General features: G+C 46.4%; 1 protein-coding gene across 1 annotated transcript in view; it reads left to right on the top strand.

The window, feature by feature from the left end:
- The window catches only part of BFSP1 (beaded filament structural protein 1), a 245,556-nt gene that overhangs the window by 193,582 nt on the left and 33,163 nt on the right, over positions 1–18,811 (top strand). The window contains exon 7 of the mRNA XM_078647091.1: positions 13,469–13,554. Coding sequence (XP_078503217.1) covers positions 13,469–13,554 — 86 coding nt within the window. The remainder of the gene's footprint in view (positions 1–13,468; positions 13,555–18,811) is intronic.

Genomic DNA, 18,811 nt, shown 5'->3' with positions numbered 1-18,811 from the left:
ATTATCGATAGCAATGAGTAAGGTATGTATAAGCTTTCCCCATTTGGGCAGATCAAAGCGAAGCAGATCCCCGGGGATACCATCTGGACCAGCTGCCTTTTGTGGCACAAACTAATCGCATTTTCCACTTCTTTGGCTGTAAAAGGGTAACTGTCAGGTTCACCTAGAGGTACCTGAATACTGTGGGAAGAGAACTCATTAACACCTCCCTGCTGAGATGTGTACAGTTTCGAAAAGTGCTCAAACCACATTTGGCCAGTAATGTTACACGTAATGAGATCGCTAGCAGGACTATTCTTAGATCTTATAGTATTCCAAAATCTGGCCGCATCCCTCCCATCGCTAACCTCCTTGAGTGTTTGGCAATACTGGTCCTCCCACTCCTTTTTGGCTTCTGTTACAGACAACTTATACTCTTTCCTAGCCAGCTGGATCAGAGCTTGTGACTTAGACTTGACTGCCTTAATTAATGCAGATTTCTTATTTCGACATTTTGTTGTGTACCACCCCTGTTTGGCCTTCAACCTCTGAGGCTCTCTCTGTGCCCCACCTCCTATTTGTACTAAGAATAGGTTACCCACCGCTTCGGTGACATCCTGGAATGCTACCGTCACCCTTGAAGGATCACAGCAGTCGAGAACAGTTGTGTCCAGCTTAATCTGTGTAGCTGTCAAAGCAGCCCTTATAGACTGGACTTTCTCTTTGTCCAAGGCGACTTTGCACCATTTCATGTGCCTCCCACAATTCGATGGGCAAACTTTTGAGGTTGACATTATTTTGCTTGGTGCAACAGGTCCATGTCCGCTTGGCCACAAATGAAGCAAACTCAAAGAAAGCAGGTTGTGGTCGCTATCTATGGTTGGTAGAATTTCCATATCCTGCAAGAAGTGCCAAAGCTTAAAATCAAGGAGAATATAGTCGATCCGTGAAGTATGGTTGACCCTGTTGTACGTATGGGCCCCAGAAGGATCTGAGACAGTTCTGCCATTTGCTGCTCTTAAACCAAACCCCATAGCCAGTGCGTTCAGCTGAATGGCCCGTTGCAACCTTATTTTTATTGGTTGGATTGTAAGTGTAGGTATACCCCTCCTGGCATTGTCCTTGGTAAGATCTAAAATATCCTCTGCCACAAGTGCTCAAATGTACAATTAAAATCCCCTGCAACCAAGACGTGCATACCATCATGACATTCTCTAAGTTCATTTTCCAGCAATGTGACTGTGGTGGATAAGGAGCCACCCTTGGTGCCCCTAGCATATATATTGAATATTTCTAGAGTTCGCCCTCTATGTGGCCCTCTCACTGAGATCCGTAGGATATCTGGTGAATTACATTGCTTTTGCGAGATGCTACATTCCAGGGAAATACTGACCCATATTAAGAGCCCACCTGAAGGGCGACCTCTCCCAGATATTGGGAATACTGCTGGCAAAAAATAAGTAGTGTAGCCGACCTTATGGTTGGGTTCCAAACTTTTGGTCTCCTGGAAAATGCAAATCATATACAACTCAACCAGGGTATTCCATTCTGGAAGATCTAATTTTTTGGAAATACCTGCTATATTCCAGCTAATAATCTTTATGGTGGTATCGACCACAGCCAGCTCCTGGAATACATATGATGGTGCAGTGGATAAATTAGTTTGCTCCCCTTCAGTCTCAATTACCGAGAGCGACGGGGTGAGTGCATGCAGCGTAAGGGTATCACACAAAACAATAGGTTGGTCTACTAGGGTCATGCACGTATCATTGGGACCATCCTGGATAATCTGGTCACCGTTCATTTCACTCCGAGTTTTGGGCTTTTTGGCTAATCCATCTATCTCAGGGCTCCAGCAGTAATTCTCTACAATTAGAAGTTCGGGCACTAGCTTTTTTGGAGGAGTGTTGACAAGGGTTAGGGAAGTCCCATATGGTTCAACAAGCGTCCTGAACCTCCTGATTCTATTCTTATCGATAGTATAGAATGGCGGATTAAGAAATAGGTAATCATCTTGTCAATATCCACCATCTACCCCATAGCATTTTAGGCCTCCATCAAAAACAGGGGTTTAGTGGATATGGCAATTATTGCTGAAGAGATCGCCTGTCAACCCCCCCCCCCCCCGAATTTGAAGACGACTGCTCTGTCTATGTTGCGAATAAGCAGATTGCAAGTGGAAGTGTCCCAAACCATATGTGCCAATCACACTACCATTGTGCCCATTCTGTTGGTTACAAATGTACCTTGTGACCCGAGCATCCCTAAAATTTACAAGGATGCAATCACCAGGAGTATCCTTAGTCCTGTTACCAATCCAATTAACCCTTCTTACAAAAAGGACCTGCCCATCAAGTTGACTTGGGAGAGGTCTGTTATTGTTTAACCAGTATGTAGTTTTGTTTTTGAGTTTGTGGTAAGATTCCAATTTATCCGGCTTAAGCTGTGGAACTCCAGTTAGCACAACTACATAAGGCAAACATTCGGGTGGCAAGTTCATGTGGATAGAATTAGTATCATTAGTAGCTGCCGTGTCAGACTTTTGGGATAGTGCAGGTTGATCGCCACCCTGCCTCGTTACTTTACTTTGGCTGCGATCACCTTCCCGGCTCTGTGCATGTGCACTTTCGGGGAGTCCCATTACCCCTTTGTCCAATGTCGGATTTTTAGGTTTTCTACCTTGCTGAATTGTATTGGCTATCACCGGGGGATTATTTCTAATTGAGGGCCCAGGAGTTTCTTTCGAAGTTACAGATGCCACGTTGCCTATGTGTGTGGGAGCTACCAGTGGATTTTGCTTCTTTTCTGATGCGTCCTGGCTATTTCTAGAGTATAATTTGATTAGGGCCTCTAGGGTAGAAAGTTATCGAGTGTACCTTGTTCAAATCTATCCAGCCTTTCTGACAGTACTTTTACCCTCTTGAGAACCGGAAGTATAGGTGACTTAACAATATGCTCGATATGAGTAATAAGAAGAGTATCATTTGCAGGGCTTAGGGGGGGAAGTTGCTTCGGGCAAGTGGTTGGCAACTCAGGAGGATTTGCAGGTGTTAGCTCACTGCTTGCTAGGGTCTGTAAAGGTTTTTCTGATCTCCCTAAGCCCAATGCTTTTCCATGTACGCTATGTGTTTTTAATTTCAGCTTCTTTGCGATTTTAGGGCATCCCCCCTCAGCCCGCTACCGACTCTTTTTCTTTTGGTGGATGTGATTCTCGTACTCGCCACCTTTGAATGTGCTGGAATTCCCTGAAGTTGCATAATACTGCTCCAACCCTCGTGTTCCCTATTGGAAACAACTGCCGTCTCTGGTACAGTTGGAAGATCCAACTGGTTTGGTGAATCTGACGCGATAGGCCTCTCCACATTAGCTTCAACACTACATGGACTGGTCAGCATATTTCCGATGGTAGCGCCATATGGGCGCTCATCTGTGTTGGCAGGAGAAGCAGCCAACGCCAACGGCCCCAAGGAAAAGCGCTTGCGTTTCAGTGGCTCTAGAGAAAGACGACGCTCGGTAATAGCAATTTCCTTCTCAAGAACCGAGTATGCTCTAGTAATAAACTGATTGAGCGTGCCACTAACACAACCTCCCCCCCTCCTACCCTTCCTTGACCGAGTAGACATTGGCATGTGGGATGTTAACAACTGCAGTTGAAGAAAATTCCCTCAAGAACAATCGAGTACCACGGGGAAGTCAATGCAATGTTGTTACGGGCTATAATACCTTACAGTAAATGGTACAGTGGGCGGAAAGTTAGGGGGGTGGCCCAGCCCGGCCTCTCTCAGCCCCGGACGGCCACAGACGGCCCGCCCTTGTCCCGGGCTTCTCCCAGGATCCTCCAGCGCAGCGGACGCCTGGGTCAGTTATATGTCACATGCGGTGTCCTGGGGACGGGGCTAGCAGGCGAACGCGGGACCAGGTGTTACAGGTCAAGCAGGGACTCCTGGTACATCGAGTCCCTGCTAGCGTTCAGTGCGATCTTCTTGATGCCCTTCTCGCCCCCACAGCAAACACAGCAGCAAATGCCCAGATGGAATACACTCCCTCAGGGTCCTATGACGAAGCGGCACCTGCGAAGTGGCTGCGGCGAGTTGTGAGTGCATTACAGGTTGTCCTCCGCAATGTCCTCGATATAGCAGCGACCAGCAAGGCTTATATCCGGTCGGCAAAAGCAGTACCCGTAGAGTGAGTTCAACAAGGAGAATAAATACGTGCGGTGTCCTGTGGGCGGGGCTAGCAGGCGAACGCGGGACCAGGTTTTACAGGTCAAGCAGGGACTCCTGGTACATTGAGTCCCTGCTAGCATTCAGCGCGATCTTCTTGATGCCCTTCTCGCCCCCACAACATACACAGCAGCAAATGCCCAGATGGAATACACTCCCTCAGGGTCCAATGACGAAGCGGCACCCGCGAAGCGGCACCCGCGAAGCGGGTGCGGCGAGTTGTGAGTGTATTACAGGTTGTCCTCCGCAATGTCCTCGATATAGCAGCGACCAGCAAGGCTCATATCCGGTCGGCAAAAGCAGTACCCCTAATGTTTTTATAACAGTCTGACATGGGTGGAAGGGACACTGAACTAGAACAGAACCATAAACACTAAGGAAAGGTCAGTCACTGGAATTTGGAGATTGGGATTTCCACCTAGCCTATTATTATTTAAAAATACTTAGCCAAAAATACATGAGTCACAGAGCGCAGGATACAGTGTAAAATCTACTCTTCTGTGGTCAATGCTAAATACGTTGTATATTTTTTAATTATTGCACCCTAATATTTACTACAACAGATGCTTTACATGAAAAGCTTTCCACCCTAGTCCATCAAATGGAAAAGGGCAAAGGAACTGCACAAAATACAGTGTAAACTATCAGACTAGTATAATTTGGTGCAACACAATCAGTCTACTAGAGTATAATTTGATATGCACATACTAAGACATATTGGAAAACAGGTGTACACGTTAAATTTGGATACAACTAGCACCAGCAAAAGAGCAAATGGAAAATTGACAAAAAGTACATTTAAATAAAAAAAATTAGAAACTGAGAAATGATTTCGAATTTTATCACAAAGAGAGTAAATTTGATTTCTCAATTCTAGAAAAACCGATAGCTATATATCAAAGTATATTTTCTAACTAATGCTATCTGTAAACGCTACAAAACTAAAAGAATGCCTATCCGTGTCCTAAGGAAAATACAATAAATGTCATGTAAATCCCACGAAGTTGTTGAAATAGTTACTGAATATTGTAGAACACTTTATAATAGGACTGAGTCCTGCAGCCAGCGCATGTTGAAATTCCAGTGCATATGGATAGTGACCATCAAATATGCAAATACTCCCCGACGAAATTCTTTCTCTAATATAAAAAAAATAATAATAAAAAAACTCAAAATAAAGAAATTATTTAGAAAACGTTATCCGCTGTAACAATTGTGGAAATCCGGCCTACTTTATAGATCTCAACTTGAAAAGGCGAATCATTCCCATGCATCTACCCATGAATTCCAGATTTACAAAGGTTTGTAAGCCTGGGATTGCACCAACGCGATGCACCTGCTAGAGAATGACATTATGAGGTGAAAAATCTTTTATTCTCCTTCCTGCACAAAAACAACCCTGTCCATAATGCAGACACCCTTGCAGCATGGAACCAGAGTGCCTGCATTGGCGCTAAACAGCACACCATGCCCAGCACTAGGAGGGAGTAGAAGTGCACCAATCATAGTAGATCTGGTGCTTTTCGGCTCTCTCTGTTTCAAACAGAACAGCAACTTTGCTTTCTGCCATGCGTTGCATGAAACATTGGTAATATGCCCCAAAGTCTTTCTGCAGAGCTGCATGAAAATTAAAAATGTAAACAATGGATTAAACACAGTTTTCATAAATGCCATTCAGAGTGGGCTGTGACATTAATGAGCACTCGTTTAAACTCTCTGGGCTGGTGACCCACAAAAGACACTTCATATCCTCTATGCCACTGATACAAAACATCAAAAGCAACAATTAAAGGAGAGTGACTCTGACCCATGGAACACCTTCCGTGCCAGGAAATGGCTGGATAAATGCCATGAAAATGTTCAACACAGCACCCAAATATAACCGCACATAAATAAATAAGGGAGAAAGTATTGAGAAATGCTGTCTATTATGACTGGCGCTCTCCCCACCAGCCTACGACAGACGCAGGGTCTGCTGGCCTCATAACTCTGACCCACACCACCAGATGTAGTTTCACACACATCGGGCTTACCTATCACGCTAAACATAATATTCTGAATATCAAACGTCAGCTTTGTATTATAACTTCAGGGAATCACTTCACATGTTGAACACAGAGCTATTAATGAAACCATAAAATTGGGATTTTTCGAACATTTTTCCTGAGGTTCATTTAGGATCATGATGATAAGAAAGATTTCCACCTCAGGATCCGTTTATGTGAATTAGTGTTTGCAAAATGTTGTCTGAATGCATCTTCAGACATTATCATCACCAGAGTGGGCGGGGCACCTCTTTTTAAGAGGCCATTGAAGTACAAGTCTAGGACAACACGCCAGCCCAAGAGTAGATTTATAGGAAGAATGGTTAGAAACACTCTGGAACAGACAGGATGACAGAGACAGACATACAATTTGACGAATCATTAGGTGAATTTACATGAGACATTCTAAAGCCATACTGACGAAAAATGGTGGGCTGGAGGGAACTTCCCTTGCTGCATGGTAAAAGTGCTTGAAATCCTGATCAAGGAAAAGCCTGGATTTGTTCTATATCATTTCCAGCTGTGAATCTCTACCAATGACCTTATTGTGAGGGGACATAACTCAGTGCTAAAATTAAGGTCTCTTTAGTTGACCAACATTGTGTTCTGGAATTACACTTTTAATAGTCCCTGTGTCTAATCTATTCTGCGATGGACAGCCTTCTAATAAAGCACAATCTACATTGTTTGTGTTTAAGAAGCTTTCTTGAGACAGTTATGACAAAGGTACAACAATACTGCAACCATTATAGTAGAAAAAGAGAAAACGAACAAGCAAAATAAAGATCACAGAGGGATAAAAATTAATGAGAACAACCCTGGTCAAGGAAACAAAACCCAAAAATTAAAGCGTAATGAGAAGTTGCACCTTAAAACAAATAGCATTTTACGGTATTTTGAATGAGAGAAAGGGAAAGAAAGATATGAAAAAGGGGGGAGAAAAAGAAAGAAAGGAAAGGAAAAGAAAGAAAGAAAGAAAGAAAAAAAGAAAGAAAGAAAGAAAAAGAAATGAAAGAAGGAGAAAAAGAAACAACAACCTGTCAAATAAAAATAAGTAAGGTTATTAAAGTACAATCAATACAATGGGTGCATATAAAGTAGGAATTTACAATAGAGTATAAAAATCATATAGAGAAAGCAAAAAAGTACTCATGGTGGTTGGTAGACGAAGAAATAATCCTTGTTGTGCAGTGCAGAGGCAGAAAGATACTCGGTAGGGGGGGACCAAAAGGCCTCTTCACGAGAAAATTGCAGAGAATTAGTAACACTCTGACATCTTAATCATAACTATTTAACAGATTTCTCCTTTGCCCGTACCATCAATCAATCAGGAGTTTGTTAAAGCGCGACTACTCACCCGTAAGGGTCTCAAGGCGCTAGGGGTGGGGGGGTTGGGGGGGTGCAGGTTCCATTCCATCAAGGAGGGGGTCTGTCGAAGAGCCAGGTTTTGAGGTTTCTTGCGAAGATGTTGAGCGATGTTGTCTGTCTGAGGTGGAACGGAAGGGCGTTCCATGCTTTGGCCGCGAGGAAGGAGAAGGAGCGGCCTCCCGATCTGGTCTTTCTGGTGCGGGGGTCCACAGCGTAGGAAAGCTGGGCTGATCGTAGGGTCCTTTGGGGTGCGTGGAATTTGAGTCGGCTGTTCAGGTATGCTGGTCCGGTGCCGTGGAGGGCCTTGTGTGCGTGGGTGAGCATCTTAAAGGTGATTCTCGCCTCGACGGGGAGCCAGTGGAGTGTGCGCAGGTGCTGGGAGATGTGGCAGTGTTTTGGCAGGTTGAGGACCAGTCTTGCGGCGGCGTTCTGGATGTTCTGTAGCTTGCGGATGAGGTTTTTGTTTATTCCGGCGTAGAGTGTGTTGCCGTAGTCGAGTCTGCTGGTGACCAGGGCGTGAGTGACTGTCTTTCGGTGTTCGAGGGGGATCCATTTGAAGGTCTTACGAAGGAGGCGGAGGGTGTGGAAGCAGGAAGATGAGACAGAGTTGATCTGGCGGTCCATTTTGAGCTCGGAGTCCAGGATGATTCCCAGGTTGCGTGCGTGGTCTGTGGGGGTTGGCGGGTGTCCGAGGGCAGTGGGCCACCAGGTGTCACTCCAGGCGTCGGGGTTTGGGCCCATGATGAGTACTTCTGTTTTGTTGGTGTTTAGTTGTAGGCAGCTGTTTTTCATCCATTTGGCGACGGCTTCCATGCCTTCTCGAAAGTTGCGTCTGGCGGTGTTGGGCTCGTTGGATAGGGAGAGGATGAGCTGGGTGTCGTCTGCGTATGACACGATGTTGAGTCCGTAGGTTCTGACGATGGGGGCAAGTGGAGCCATGTAGACGTTGAAGAGCGTCGGGCTGAGGGAGGAGCCCTGGGGGACTCCGCAGGTGATAGGTGTGGGGTCCGAGAGGAAAGGGGGCAGTCTGACCCGCTGCGTCCTGCTGGAGAGGAAGGAGCAGATCCAGTCGAGGGCCTTGTCCTGGATTCCTGCATCGTAGAGTCTGCGTATTAGGGTGCGGTGGGAGACTGTGTCGAACGCCGCTGATAGGTCGAGGAGGATGAGGGCTACTGTTTCTCCTTTGTCCAGTAAGGTGCGGATGTCGTCTGTTGCGGCGAGGAGGGCGGTTTCCGTACTGTGGTTTTTTCTGAAGCCAGATTGGGAGGAGTCGAGGATGTTGTGTTCTTCAATGAATGTGGCGAGTTGGCTGTTGATGGCTTTCTCGATGACGTTCGCTGGGAACAGGAGCAGGTAGATGGGTCTGTAGTTTTTGAGGTTGGTGGGGTCCGCTGAGGGTTTCTTTAGGAGGGGGTTGACCTCGGCGTGTTTCCAGTCGTCGGGGAATGAGGCGGTCGCCAGGGAGCGGTTGATGGTTTGGCGGAGCATGGGTGCGATGGTGTTGGCGGCTCTGTTGAAGATGTGGTGGGGGCAGGGGTCCGTGGGGGCCCCTGAGGGGATTGACTTCATTGTCTTCAGTGTGTCTTCGGTGGTGAGGGCTGTCCAGTCATCAATCGCTGGTTTCCGGGTGTCGGGGGTGGTTGGTGAGGGTTCAGTGTGTTGGTTGTCTTCGTCGAAGTTGTCGTAGATGCTCTTGATTTTGTGGTGGAAAAAGATGCTGAGTTTGTCGCAGAGGTCTTGTGAGGGAGGGATGTCGGTAGACTCGCTGGTGGGTTGGGCGAACTCCTTGATGATGCTGAAGAGTTCCTTGCTGTTGTGTGCGTGGGTGGGTGGAGATTCTGTCTTCAATTGCTTTTTTCCTTGTTTCTCTGATGAGTTGATGGTGGGCGTTGGTGGCGGCTCTGAAGTTGTTGTGGGCTTCTGTGGATTTGGTGTTTCTCCAGGCCTTTTCGAGGCGGCGGCATGTGCGCCTGGACTCTCGAAGTTCGGTGGTAAACCATCTGGCTTTCTTGGCACGGGTATTGTTGTTTTTCTTGAGGGGGGCTATGGTGTTGGTGCTGTCCGAGATCCATCTATGCAGGGTTCGGGCTGCGGTGTTGGGGTCGTCGTTTTCCGCGATGGTTGGGGTGGAGTTGTTGAGTGAGGAGGTGAGCTGGTCATCGGTGATTTTGGTCCAGTTTCTTTGTGGAAGCAGGTGCTGGTGTCTGTGGATGGTGGGTGTTCTGAAGGTGAAGTGGACGCAACGATGGTCGGTCCATGGGAGTTCGGTGGTGTGGCTGAAGGTGATGGAGTTTCCTGTAGTGAAGAGGGGGTCGAGGGTGTGTCCTGCTGAGTGCGTGGGCTCGGTCACGATCTGGCGGAGTCCAATGTTGTGGAGGTTGTCCAGGAGCGATGTGGTGTTGGGGTCCAGTTGATTGTCGAGGTGGAAGTTGAGGTCTCCCAGCAGGGTGTAGTTGGTGGATGCGATGGCCTGCGGGGAGATAATGTCCGTGATGGAGTTGGCGAAGGGTCCGCGGGGTCCAGGGGGTCGGTAGATGAGGGTTCCTCGGAGGGCGGCGGTGGGGCTGGCCAGTATCTTGAAGTGAAGGTGTTCCATCAGTTCTGTGGACTCGTCAGGGAGTGTGCTCAGGCGGAGGCTGGATTTGTGGACGATGGCGATTCCTCCTCCTGGGTGGATGGGGCGGTCCTTCCTGAAGATCTTGTATCCTTGGGGGATGGCGATGGCGATGTCCGGTCCCGAGGTGGTGTTGGTCCAGGTTTCGGTGAAGAATGCTACGTCTGGGGTTGTGCTGTCGAGGAGGTCCCAGATTTCTGTGGCGTGTTTGTGGAGGGATCGGACGTTGAGGAGGATGCATTGCAGGGTCTTCAGTTCGGTTGTGTTCTTGTGGGCGGGTTGTGCTGGATCCGTGTTCTTGGCGGTGCTGCAGGTGTGCCGGCAGCGGTGACAGCTGAAGGGCCCATGGGTGTCGGCTGGTGATGCTAGCTTGCAGTTGTTGTTGCAGCCTGGGTTGAGTGCGTGGAGTGCTGCTGGGTCGTAGCGTTGGCGGGGCGGAGGTCCAGGGTTCCTGGTGCTGGTCGCGGACGGGTCGCAGACGGGCGCAGACGTGCTTGCCTAGTGGCCGCCATTAAGTAGGGGTCGGGGAGGGCTGGACAGCTGGGAGGCGGGAGCAGGGAGGGGAGCTGGATTGGGCCAGTCGTGCTGGGGGGGAGGGGCCGCGGGGGCAGCAGCGGCGGGGAAAGGCAAAGGGAGGAAACAAGGGATAAAGAAAAAAGGGAAAATAGGCAGAAATAAGGCACAAAAGAGCAGAGATGCAGAAAAGAGCAGAAAGGTGAAAGATAGCAAGAGTAAAAAAACGAGTGAAAACGAGAGAAGGAGCAGAGGGAGAGAAAGGGAAAATGGGCAAAAATAAGGCACAAAAGAGCAGAGGTGCAGAAAGGTGAAAGATAGAAAGGGGGAAAAAACGAGTGAAAACGAGTGAAGGAGCAGAGGGAGAGAAAGGGAAATGGGCAGAAATAAGGCGCAAAAGAACAGAGGTGCAGAAAGGTGAAAGATAGAAAGGGGAGAAAAACGAGTGAAGGAGCAGAAAGAAAGAAAGGAGACAGAGGTCCACTGGACCACCAGGGATGAGGCGCAGGGAAACCTGCGGGTGGAGGAGGGCCTCGATCACCAACACTCAAGAGTGCAGGGGCAGGGGCACCTCACTTAATGGTGGAGCTGCGAGGGTGGGAGAGCAATTTCACTGACAATGAGTCAGTGGTCTTGCTCGCCTGTCCCCGCAGTGGCCGCCATTAAGTAGGGGTCGGGGAGGGCTGGACAGCTGGGAGGCGGGAGCGCGGAGGGGAGCTGGAATGGGCCGGTCGTGCTGGGGGGGGAGGGGCCGCGGGGGCAGCAGCGGCGGGGAAAGGTAAAGGGAGGAAAGAAGGGATAAAGAAAAAAGGGAAAATAGGCAGAAATAAGGCACAAAAGAGCAGAGATGCAGAAAAGAGCAGAAAGGTGAAAGATAGAAAGGGTAAAAAAACGAGTGAAAACGAGAGAAGGAGCAGAGGGAGAGAAAGGGAAAATGGGCAAAAATAAGGCACAAAAGAGCAGAGTTGCAGAAAGGTGAAAGATAGAAAGGGGAAGAAAACGAGTGAAGGAGCAGAGGGAGAGAAAGGGAAATGGGCAGAAATAAGGCGCAAAAGAACAGAGGTGCAGAAAGGTGAAAGATAGAAAGGGGAGAAAAACGAGTGAAGGAGCAGAAAGAAAGAAAGGAGACAGAGGTCCACTGGACCACCAGGGATGAGGCGCAGGGAAACCTGCGGGTGGAGGAGGGCCTCGATCACCAACACTCAAGAGTGCAGGGGCAGGGGCACCTCACTTAATGGTGGAGCTGCGAGGGTGGGAGAGCAATTTCACTGACAATGAGTCAGTGGTCTTGCTCCTTGCATCATCGATTAGGGCATTGGAATCTATATCTCATTACCTGTGTTCAGGGAATGCCTATGGGGCAGTAACAGAGGTTGCCAATCTCATTAGGGCTAAGAGATCTTTGGTAATTCCATAGATATGGGCTGTTTCACCAATTGGTTTATGTATGAAAGGGTTCTTCCCATTCTGTTTCAATGGGAAAATGTGGGGCATATTATCAAGGGGGTTTATCTCTGCTTTTTTGGCTTTAAAAGCCAAGAAAGCGGAGATAAAATTATCTCCCTATCACCTAACTGTCGCTAACACCAGTTAGCGACAGCTAGTTGGAGATAGCGACCATTTTGGGCCCGCTTTGCATGTCAGTGAAATTTATCACTAATGACATGCAAAGTGGGCGTGCCAAGATGTTAGCTTCTGGAAACAGTCGCTAACATCACTATCTCCTATTACCAACTTTTGGAGATATTCGCGCTAAGCGCGAATATCTCCAAAAGCTAACACCTGCCCCTGAGCAGTTCTTAGCCATGTTATCCAATGGTAGGTGGATAACATGGCTAAGAGCATTAGCTCGGTAATGCATGAATATCGCTGACTTTTCAGCGATATTCATGCATTTCGGCCGATTTTTATCGCTTAGGAGATAAACCTTGATAATAGCAATTAGCGATAAAAATATTGCCGCTAAGCCAACATAGCGATAATTATCGCTGGTTGATGGTAATATGCCCCTGTATTCTTACATTTGGCCCTTCATCTCTTAGTGAAAAACTTTGCAAACATGATACTTAGGGAGATAATCAGATGTAGAATTGCCAAACCCCAGGTAATCCCACATTTCTGAGGCAGCCGTTATGATACATCCCGTAAATACCCTAGGGAATGAACCATTCCTCATTCATACCAAGGTGGATATCGGGTCAACATCTTAGGCTCTGACAGCGGGGTCCTTGGTGCATAGCATTGTTAACACTGATTCCTAATTCCACAAGCACATCTGCCAATATTTAACCTTGTGCTCCCCAAAGCTGAGTCACTAGTCTTCTGCCTGCTTTTATTTTTGAACAACCTGTTAAATGTTGTAGCTCCCTTGCAATTATGTTTTGCTCTTAAAATCCACACAAGTGCCCTGGCTTAAACTTTCTGTATGACAAACAGTCGTGTAAAATATCAGCTCCAGCAAAATAAGCCTTAAATGGTGTTTCCACAAAATAATCTGTCAGTTACTGAGGAAACACAACTGTGCTTTGATCTGAATGGATACATAGCTTGGAAAACCATTAGGTGATCCAAGCATCTTAAATACAACATTCTACAAAAATGTTACCCCGTGCTGCTTTGGGAAGAAAATATCTTGCATGTGTTTTGAACCATTTATCATAAATAAGTTGCTGTGCAGTGCATCAGGATATATTATGTCGTCTAAATGCTGTATGTGTTTTTGCCAGGCTAAACTCTGCAATCGTTGGGACTCCGATAACCCTCTTTACACAAAGCTACAGGCCTTCATACACGCAAGCCGCAAGAGGAAAGGGTAATTCTGACATCTATGCTTATATTGTTTTATTTAACACTGTCCTGTGTGTTGCTCTTTTTTTCTACATTGTTTTTGTAATCATCAATAATCAAATCGAATAGGCAAAATTCTTTAATCACTCAGAGTGTGAGTAGTACTTACTTTTTTTCTCGAACTTGAAATAAATGATGCTATTTAAATTCACGATTTACAAAAGTATCTGTTGTGAGGAATGTTGATTTACAGTGCCAAGTCTATAAAACATCCTATATCACAGTGCCTATGGTACATATTTAATGATTGTCACATGAGGAATTGGGAGTGGAGCTCCCACAGAAAGGGATTCCACCATAAGTGAACATTACAGATCAATTGCAACAAAATATAACCTACACATTTATTCTTAAAATACAAATTATTAGCACTGCTGCAGTCTTATAGATAGAAAGAGAGACGGCTCTCCGATTGTTCTACATGTTCCTTAGCACATAATGGGGTATATTATCAACAACTAGCGATAATTTTTGTCTCTAACTTGTTTAGAGACAAAACTTATCGCCGCACATCGGCGATTTTTATCGCAGATAAACCTTGCTATTAGCAAGGTTTATCGCAAATGCGATAAAAAACGCCCGCAATGCATGAATATCGCTGAAAAGTCAGCGATATTCATGCATTATCGAGCAAATGCTCTTAGCCATGTTATCCACCTCCCATTGGATAACATGGCTAAGAACTGCTCAGGGCAGATGTTAGCTTTTGGAGATATTCGCCCTTAGCGCAAATATCTCCAAACGTTGGTAATAGGAGATAGCGATGTTAGCGACTGTTTCCAGTCGCTAACATCTTGGCACGCCCACTTTGCATATCATTAGTGATAAATATCACTGACATGCAAAGTGGGGCCCATGATGGTCGCTATCTCCTATTAGCTGTCGCTAACTGGTGTGAGCGACAGCTTGGTAATAGGGAGATAATTTTATCTCCGCTTTCTTGGCTTTTAAAGCCAAAAAAGCGGAGATAAAACCCCTTGATAATATACCCCAATATGCCTTCCTCATTACATTCCTTAGTTTATGAGGATGAGTCCGCACCCAGGAAAGAAGCACCCGCCGTGAAGCTTAAACACACGGTTAGCTCCGTCCCTGCCCACAAAGTCACTTATATATGACCCCAACCATCTATTATTGATTTGCCTTCAGTTCAGGCATATCACTCTGAATGCTGCTCCTATATCTAATCAAGGGCCCTTCCTTCTTATATCAACTGTATGTAATGATTGTGCTGTGATGACTCTCAGCTTGACACCATAGCGTTGGCTCTATACATTACACGTTTGTGTTCTATTCATACCTTTGTAGGCAAGGCTGAGCCTTGAAATATCAAGCTAATAGAGTAGAAACCTGGCATTTCTTTAGTTAGCGGGCAACATGGCAGGGGCCTTCAGGAGTACATGAGCCATGGCCTTGCAGTATAATCCATATGGTTGTGTTGTTCCAGTTTGCCGAAGTCAAGTCTCTTGAGAACATTAATCCATCTTTCTCCTCCTTCCTTCAGTTGTCAAGAATTTTCATTCTCTTTTCAGGAATCACACATCATGTGGTTCTCCCTGTTATGGGATTTTAATGGTGGTGGTGGTGTGGGTGTTACATACTCAGGGCCTCATTTACAAAAAATTGGCGCAGGAGAGCGCCGCAAGTCATTTTGCACAGCTGCCCTACGCCAATTCGAAAGGGCAGGAATGCACAGCATTTACGAGATATGATGCATTCCTGTCCTTTCAGACAGCGCTGATGCACAGTTTGGCACCTAGCACCAACGCAGGCAGCCTTGCACCATGGTGCAAGGGTGTCTCCATTGTTGGCAGTATTGTTTATGTGCAGGGTACCATCCTGCACAAAAACAATCCAGAGAGATGTTTTTCTCATTCTATGTGTGAGGCAGAATACAGCACACATAGAAAGTTGAATAAACCAGAAGAAATGTCAACATTTCTCCTTGTTATGCCTGCTCTGGCGAGGGGTAAGGTTTTGGCACTGCCCCAGTGTTACGTATTTTCGTAAATCTGGAGCAGCATCAAAATCTATGGGTGTTGCATTGGAACACCCACTACAATGCCTATGGAATGCCACCTTAACGCAGAGTAAGGAAACATAGGGGCATATTACCAAGGGCAATATCGCAGCTTAAGCAGGAGTTTTTCTTGCTAAAATGGCGATATTTTTATCGCCCTATCAGCAAGTTGTCGCTAACAGCAGTTAGTGACAGCTTTTAGGCGATAGCGACCGGTTTGGGTCCTGCTTTGCATGTCAGCGATATTTATCGCTAATGACATGCAAAGTGGGCGTACCCAAACTGTTACCGACTGAAAGCAGTTGCTAACACAGCTATTGCCTATTAGCAATGCAGGCTTAGCGATAAAAAATGTCACGCTAAGCGTGATATCGCTAGAATCTAACGCCTGCTAATAGGATGACTTACCTGTGTATTCAATGGGAGATGTGGATTGTCAGGTTAAGCTCCCTTTGGCGTTATTGCGTGAATAACGCTGGATTTCCAGCGATATTCACGCATTTCGCCGCTATGGCTGGATATTTTAGCACAATGGAGAAAAACGTTGCTAATAGCATGTTTTCTCCGCTAACATATCCAGCGATAGGCAGCGATAAAAAAAAACACGCTAAGCGAGTTTTGCGATAAATATTGCAAAATCCCTGCTAATATGCCCCGTAGTGCTTTGTGCTGCCTTGCCTTACTCCATATCCATGGGGATATGCAAAGCCATGCAGGGTGGCTTTGCGTCACCTCGTAGATATGATTGAGAAGCCTACGCAACCGGAGCATCAAAAAAAGTGATGCTCAGAAGTGCAGGCCTCTTGAAAATTATCCCCGCAATCTCCCCATGTTTCATTTTGTAGCCTGTGTTTACAAAACGTTCTAGAATTGCTCACAAGACATTCAGTTTGAATATTGGATTCATAGCATAAATAATGAATCCACTCGCCTTTTGGGGAACATTTTGCTTACGTGTACGATGTGGATTTCGAGCTACTCGTTTCTACCACAACCAATCATTTCCGAGTGGATTAAGACACTCCTTTAAAAACCCATGGGGCTTATTTACAAAGCCCTTGCTTCCCCAGTATGTCACTTTTTCCCATTATAAAACTGACACAGCAGCGGCACAAGGAAAATAAGCCCCAGTATTTCTGTGTATTCTAATTTGGGAATTGCTGAATGTAGTTGATTCTTCCGTATTTTAACTCCCTCTTCTCGACAGTGACATCTGGGCACATTCTTAATTTCACCAAGGTAGCATGGCTTACAGCAAGGCTGATGCATTCATGAACATTAAGCACAGTTTGCAAGGTCAATCCTTGCATCAAACTATTCATACCATGGCAGATATATTTTTCAATGAGGTAAGAGTTTGTTATTCTTTAGAGACTTATACTTATCATGGTAATAAAAGAGAAGACATTATATAGTGACCGAAGTCTGCAATAAGGATGTGATTCCCACCGATTTTCCCATCTTAGTAAAAAGTCCAAAGAAAACTCATACAACCCGTAGATCAACAGAAGTAGTACTACAATTCCGCACTAGCCTTAAAGCTAATCGGAAATTATTAGATTATAAAAAGAACTTGGAATGTTTCCTTAGCTTTTGGCCTTGGTCATCCTACAGTAGGGGCAACCATGTTGAGTTGCGAGTGCTTTTCAAACTGCGGTGACCAAGGTGAGGCAGAGCCAAGTGTGAAGGGTATCTTCACGTTCCCATTCACAGACCATTAGGTTGAAAGCATCCTCATTGTCCTGAACTCATCCTGGGGTACCACAATTACCGGAAAGGAACGCCAGAGGTCTTTGATATTATGGTAGTAATTCTGGCAGACTAACTACTCCTGAAACATTTCTTAAATGTAGATAAATTACTAGTGTACCTCATGCCTGGAAAAGGCTGAAGCTTTTCAAGTACGAAAAGTTTTGAAGGGAAAATCCAGCCCACAACTAAGCTATAAAGTTTCAAAGCGTGAAAGTGGGAGTAGCTGGAGAGGTGCCTAACATTGTGTGAATGTTAGATCAGGGGGTCTCTAGTTGGCAGAGGTAGGTACCACTGTCTAAATAGGGACCCTGGCTTCTAGTCAGGGTAAGGAGGATACACTCTTTAGATAACCGCTGCTCACCCCCTTGGAAGCTTGGCACGAGCAGTCAGGCTTATCAAAGGCAATGTGTAAAGTATTTGTACAGTCACTCACAGTAACACAGTGAAAACACCACAAACTGACTCCACAACAGTTTAGAAAAATAAAGGTATTTAATCTAAACGGAACAAGACCAAAACAACAAAAATCCAACATACACAGTTCAAGAATATGGTTTCACAAGTGTTCTTAAGGTTACATTAAAGTTACGTTAAAATAATCCACAGTTGCATCACGTTTTCAGCCAACTGTACCTTTAGATGCGACAAAAGTTCCAAGTAAAAGCTGCAGCATTGGAAAACATGCGATGCGGCACTCCTGAGACCCTGGGGAGGCGATGCAACAACACCGCTGGACGTAGCAGGCGTGTTGTGGTGACTTCGGTCTGTATCGGGAGGTATGCGATTCCGGTGCGCAGGTTTGTAGGAAGCGTCTCGCAAAGGTACGATGCGACAATCTCCGGGACGGCGACGATCTACGGTGCGGCGACGATGCACGGCTCAGCGTCAATCTTCTCCTCTCATGGCCCCTCGATGCAATGACTCTGCGGCGACTCTCACAGCGATGTGATGCGGTCTGCAAGCAAGCGGTGCGACTATCTCACCCAGCGATGACATGCTCTGCGACGATACTCGCAGCAATGGTAATCTTCCCGCACCGGACTGGTGCGTTCCGCAAGCAAAGGATGCGACGACTATGGCAGCGGCAACAGGTGCTGCGACGATCTCGGCCTTCGCGGTGGCGGGAATTTCCTCGCACGTGAAACTTTGCAGAAAGCCTCTAGAAACTTGATTTCCAACTTCCCAACACAGGTACAATTTCCAGAGGCACCACAAATGGCCCAAGCACTCTAGGAAGGACAGAACTCTCTCAGTAGAGTTTAGGGAAGCTGGGGGTGAAGTCCTTTTGTTACTGGGACTTCTTAACAGGGAGCCAGCTCTTCTCAGGCCCTTGGAGATTCCTACAAGCAAGGGGACACGCACAAAGCAACGTCTTTCCCCTCTCCTTGACAGCAAAGCAACTGCAGGTCAGTCCACAAGCACACAGGAGGACAGTCTTCCAGCTTTCTCC

Source organism: Lissotriton helveticus, chromosome 6 (genome assembly GCF_964261635.1).
Source record: "Lissotriton helveticus chromosome 6, aLisHel1.1, whole genome shotgun sequence".
In the NCBI taxonomy this organism is placed as follows: Eukaryota; Metazoa; Chordata; class Amphibia; order Caudata; family Salamandridae; genus Lissotriton; species Lissotriton helveticus.
This window is presented reverse-complemented; position numbering and strand designations above follow the sequence as displayed.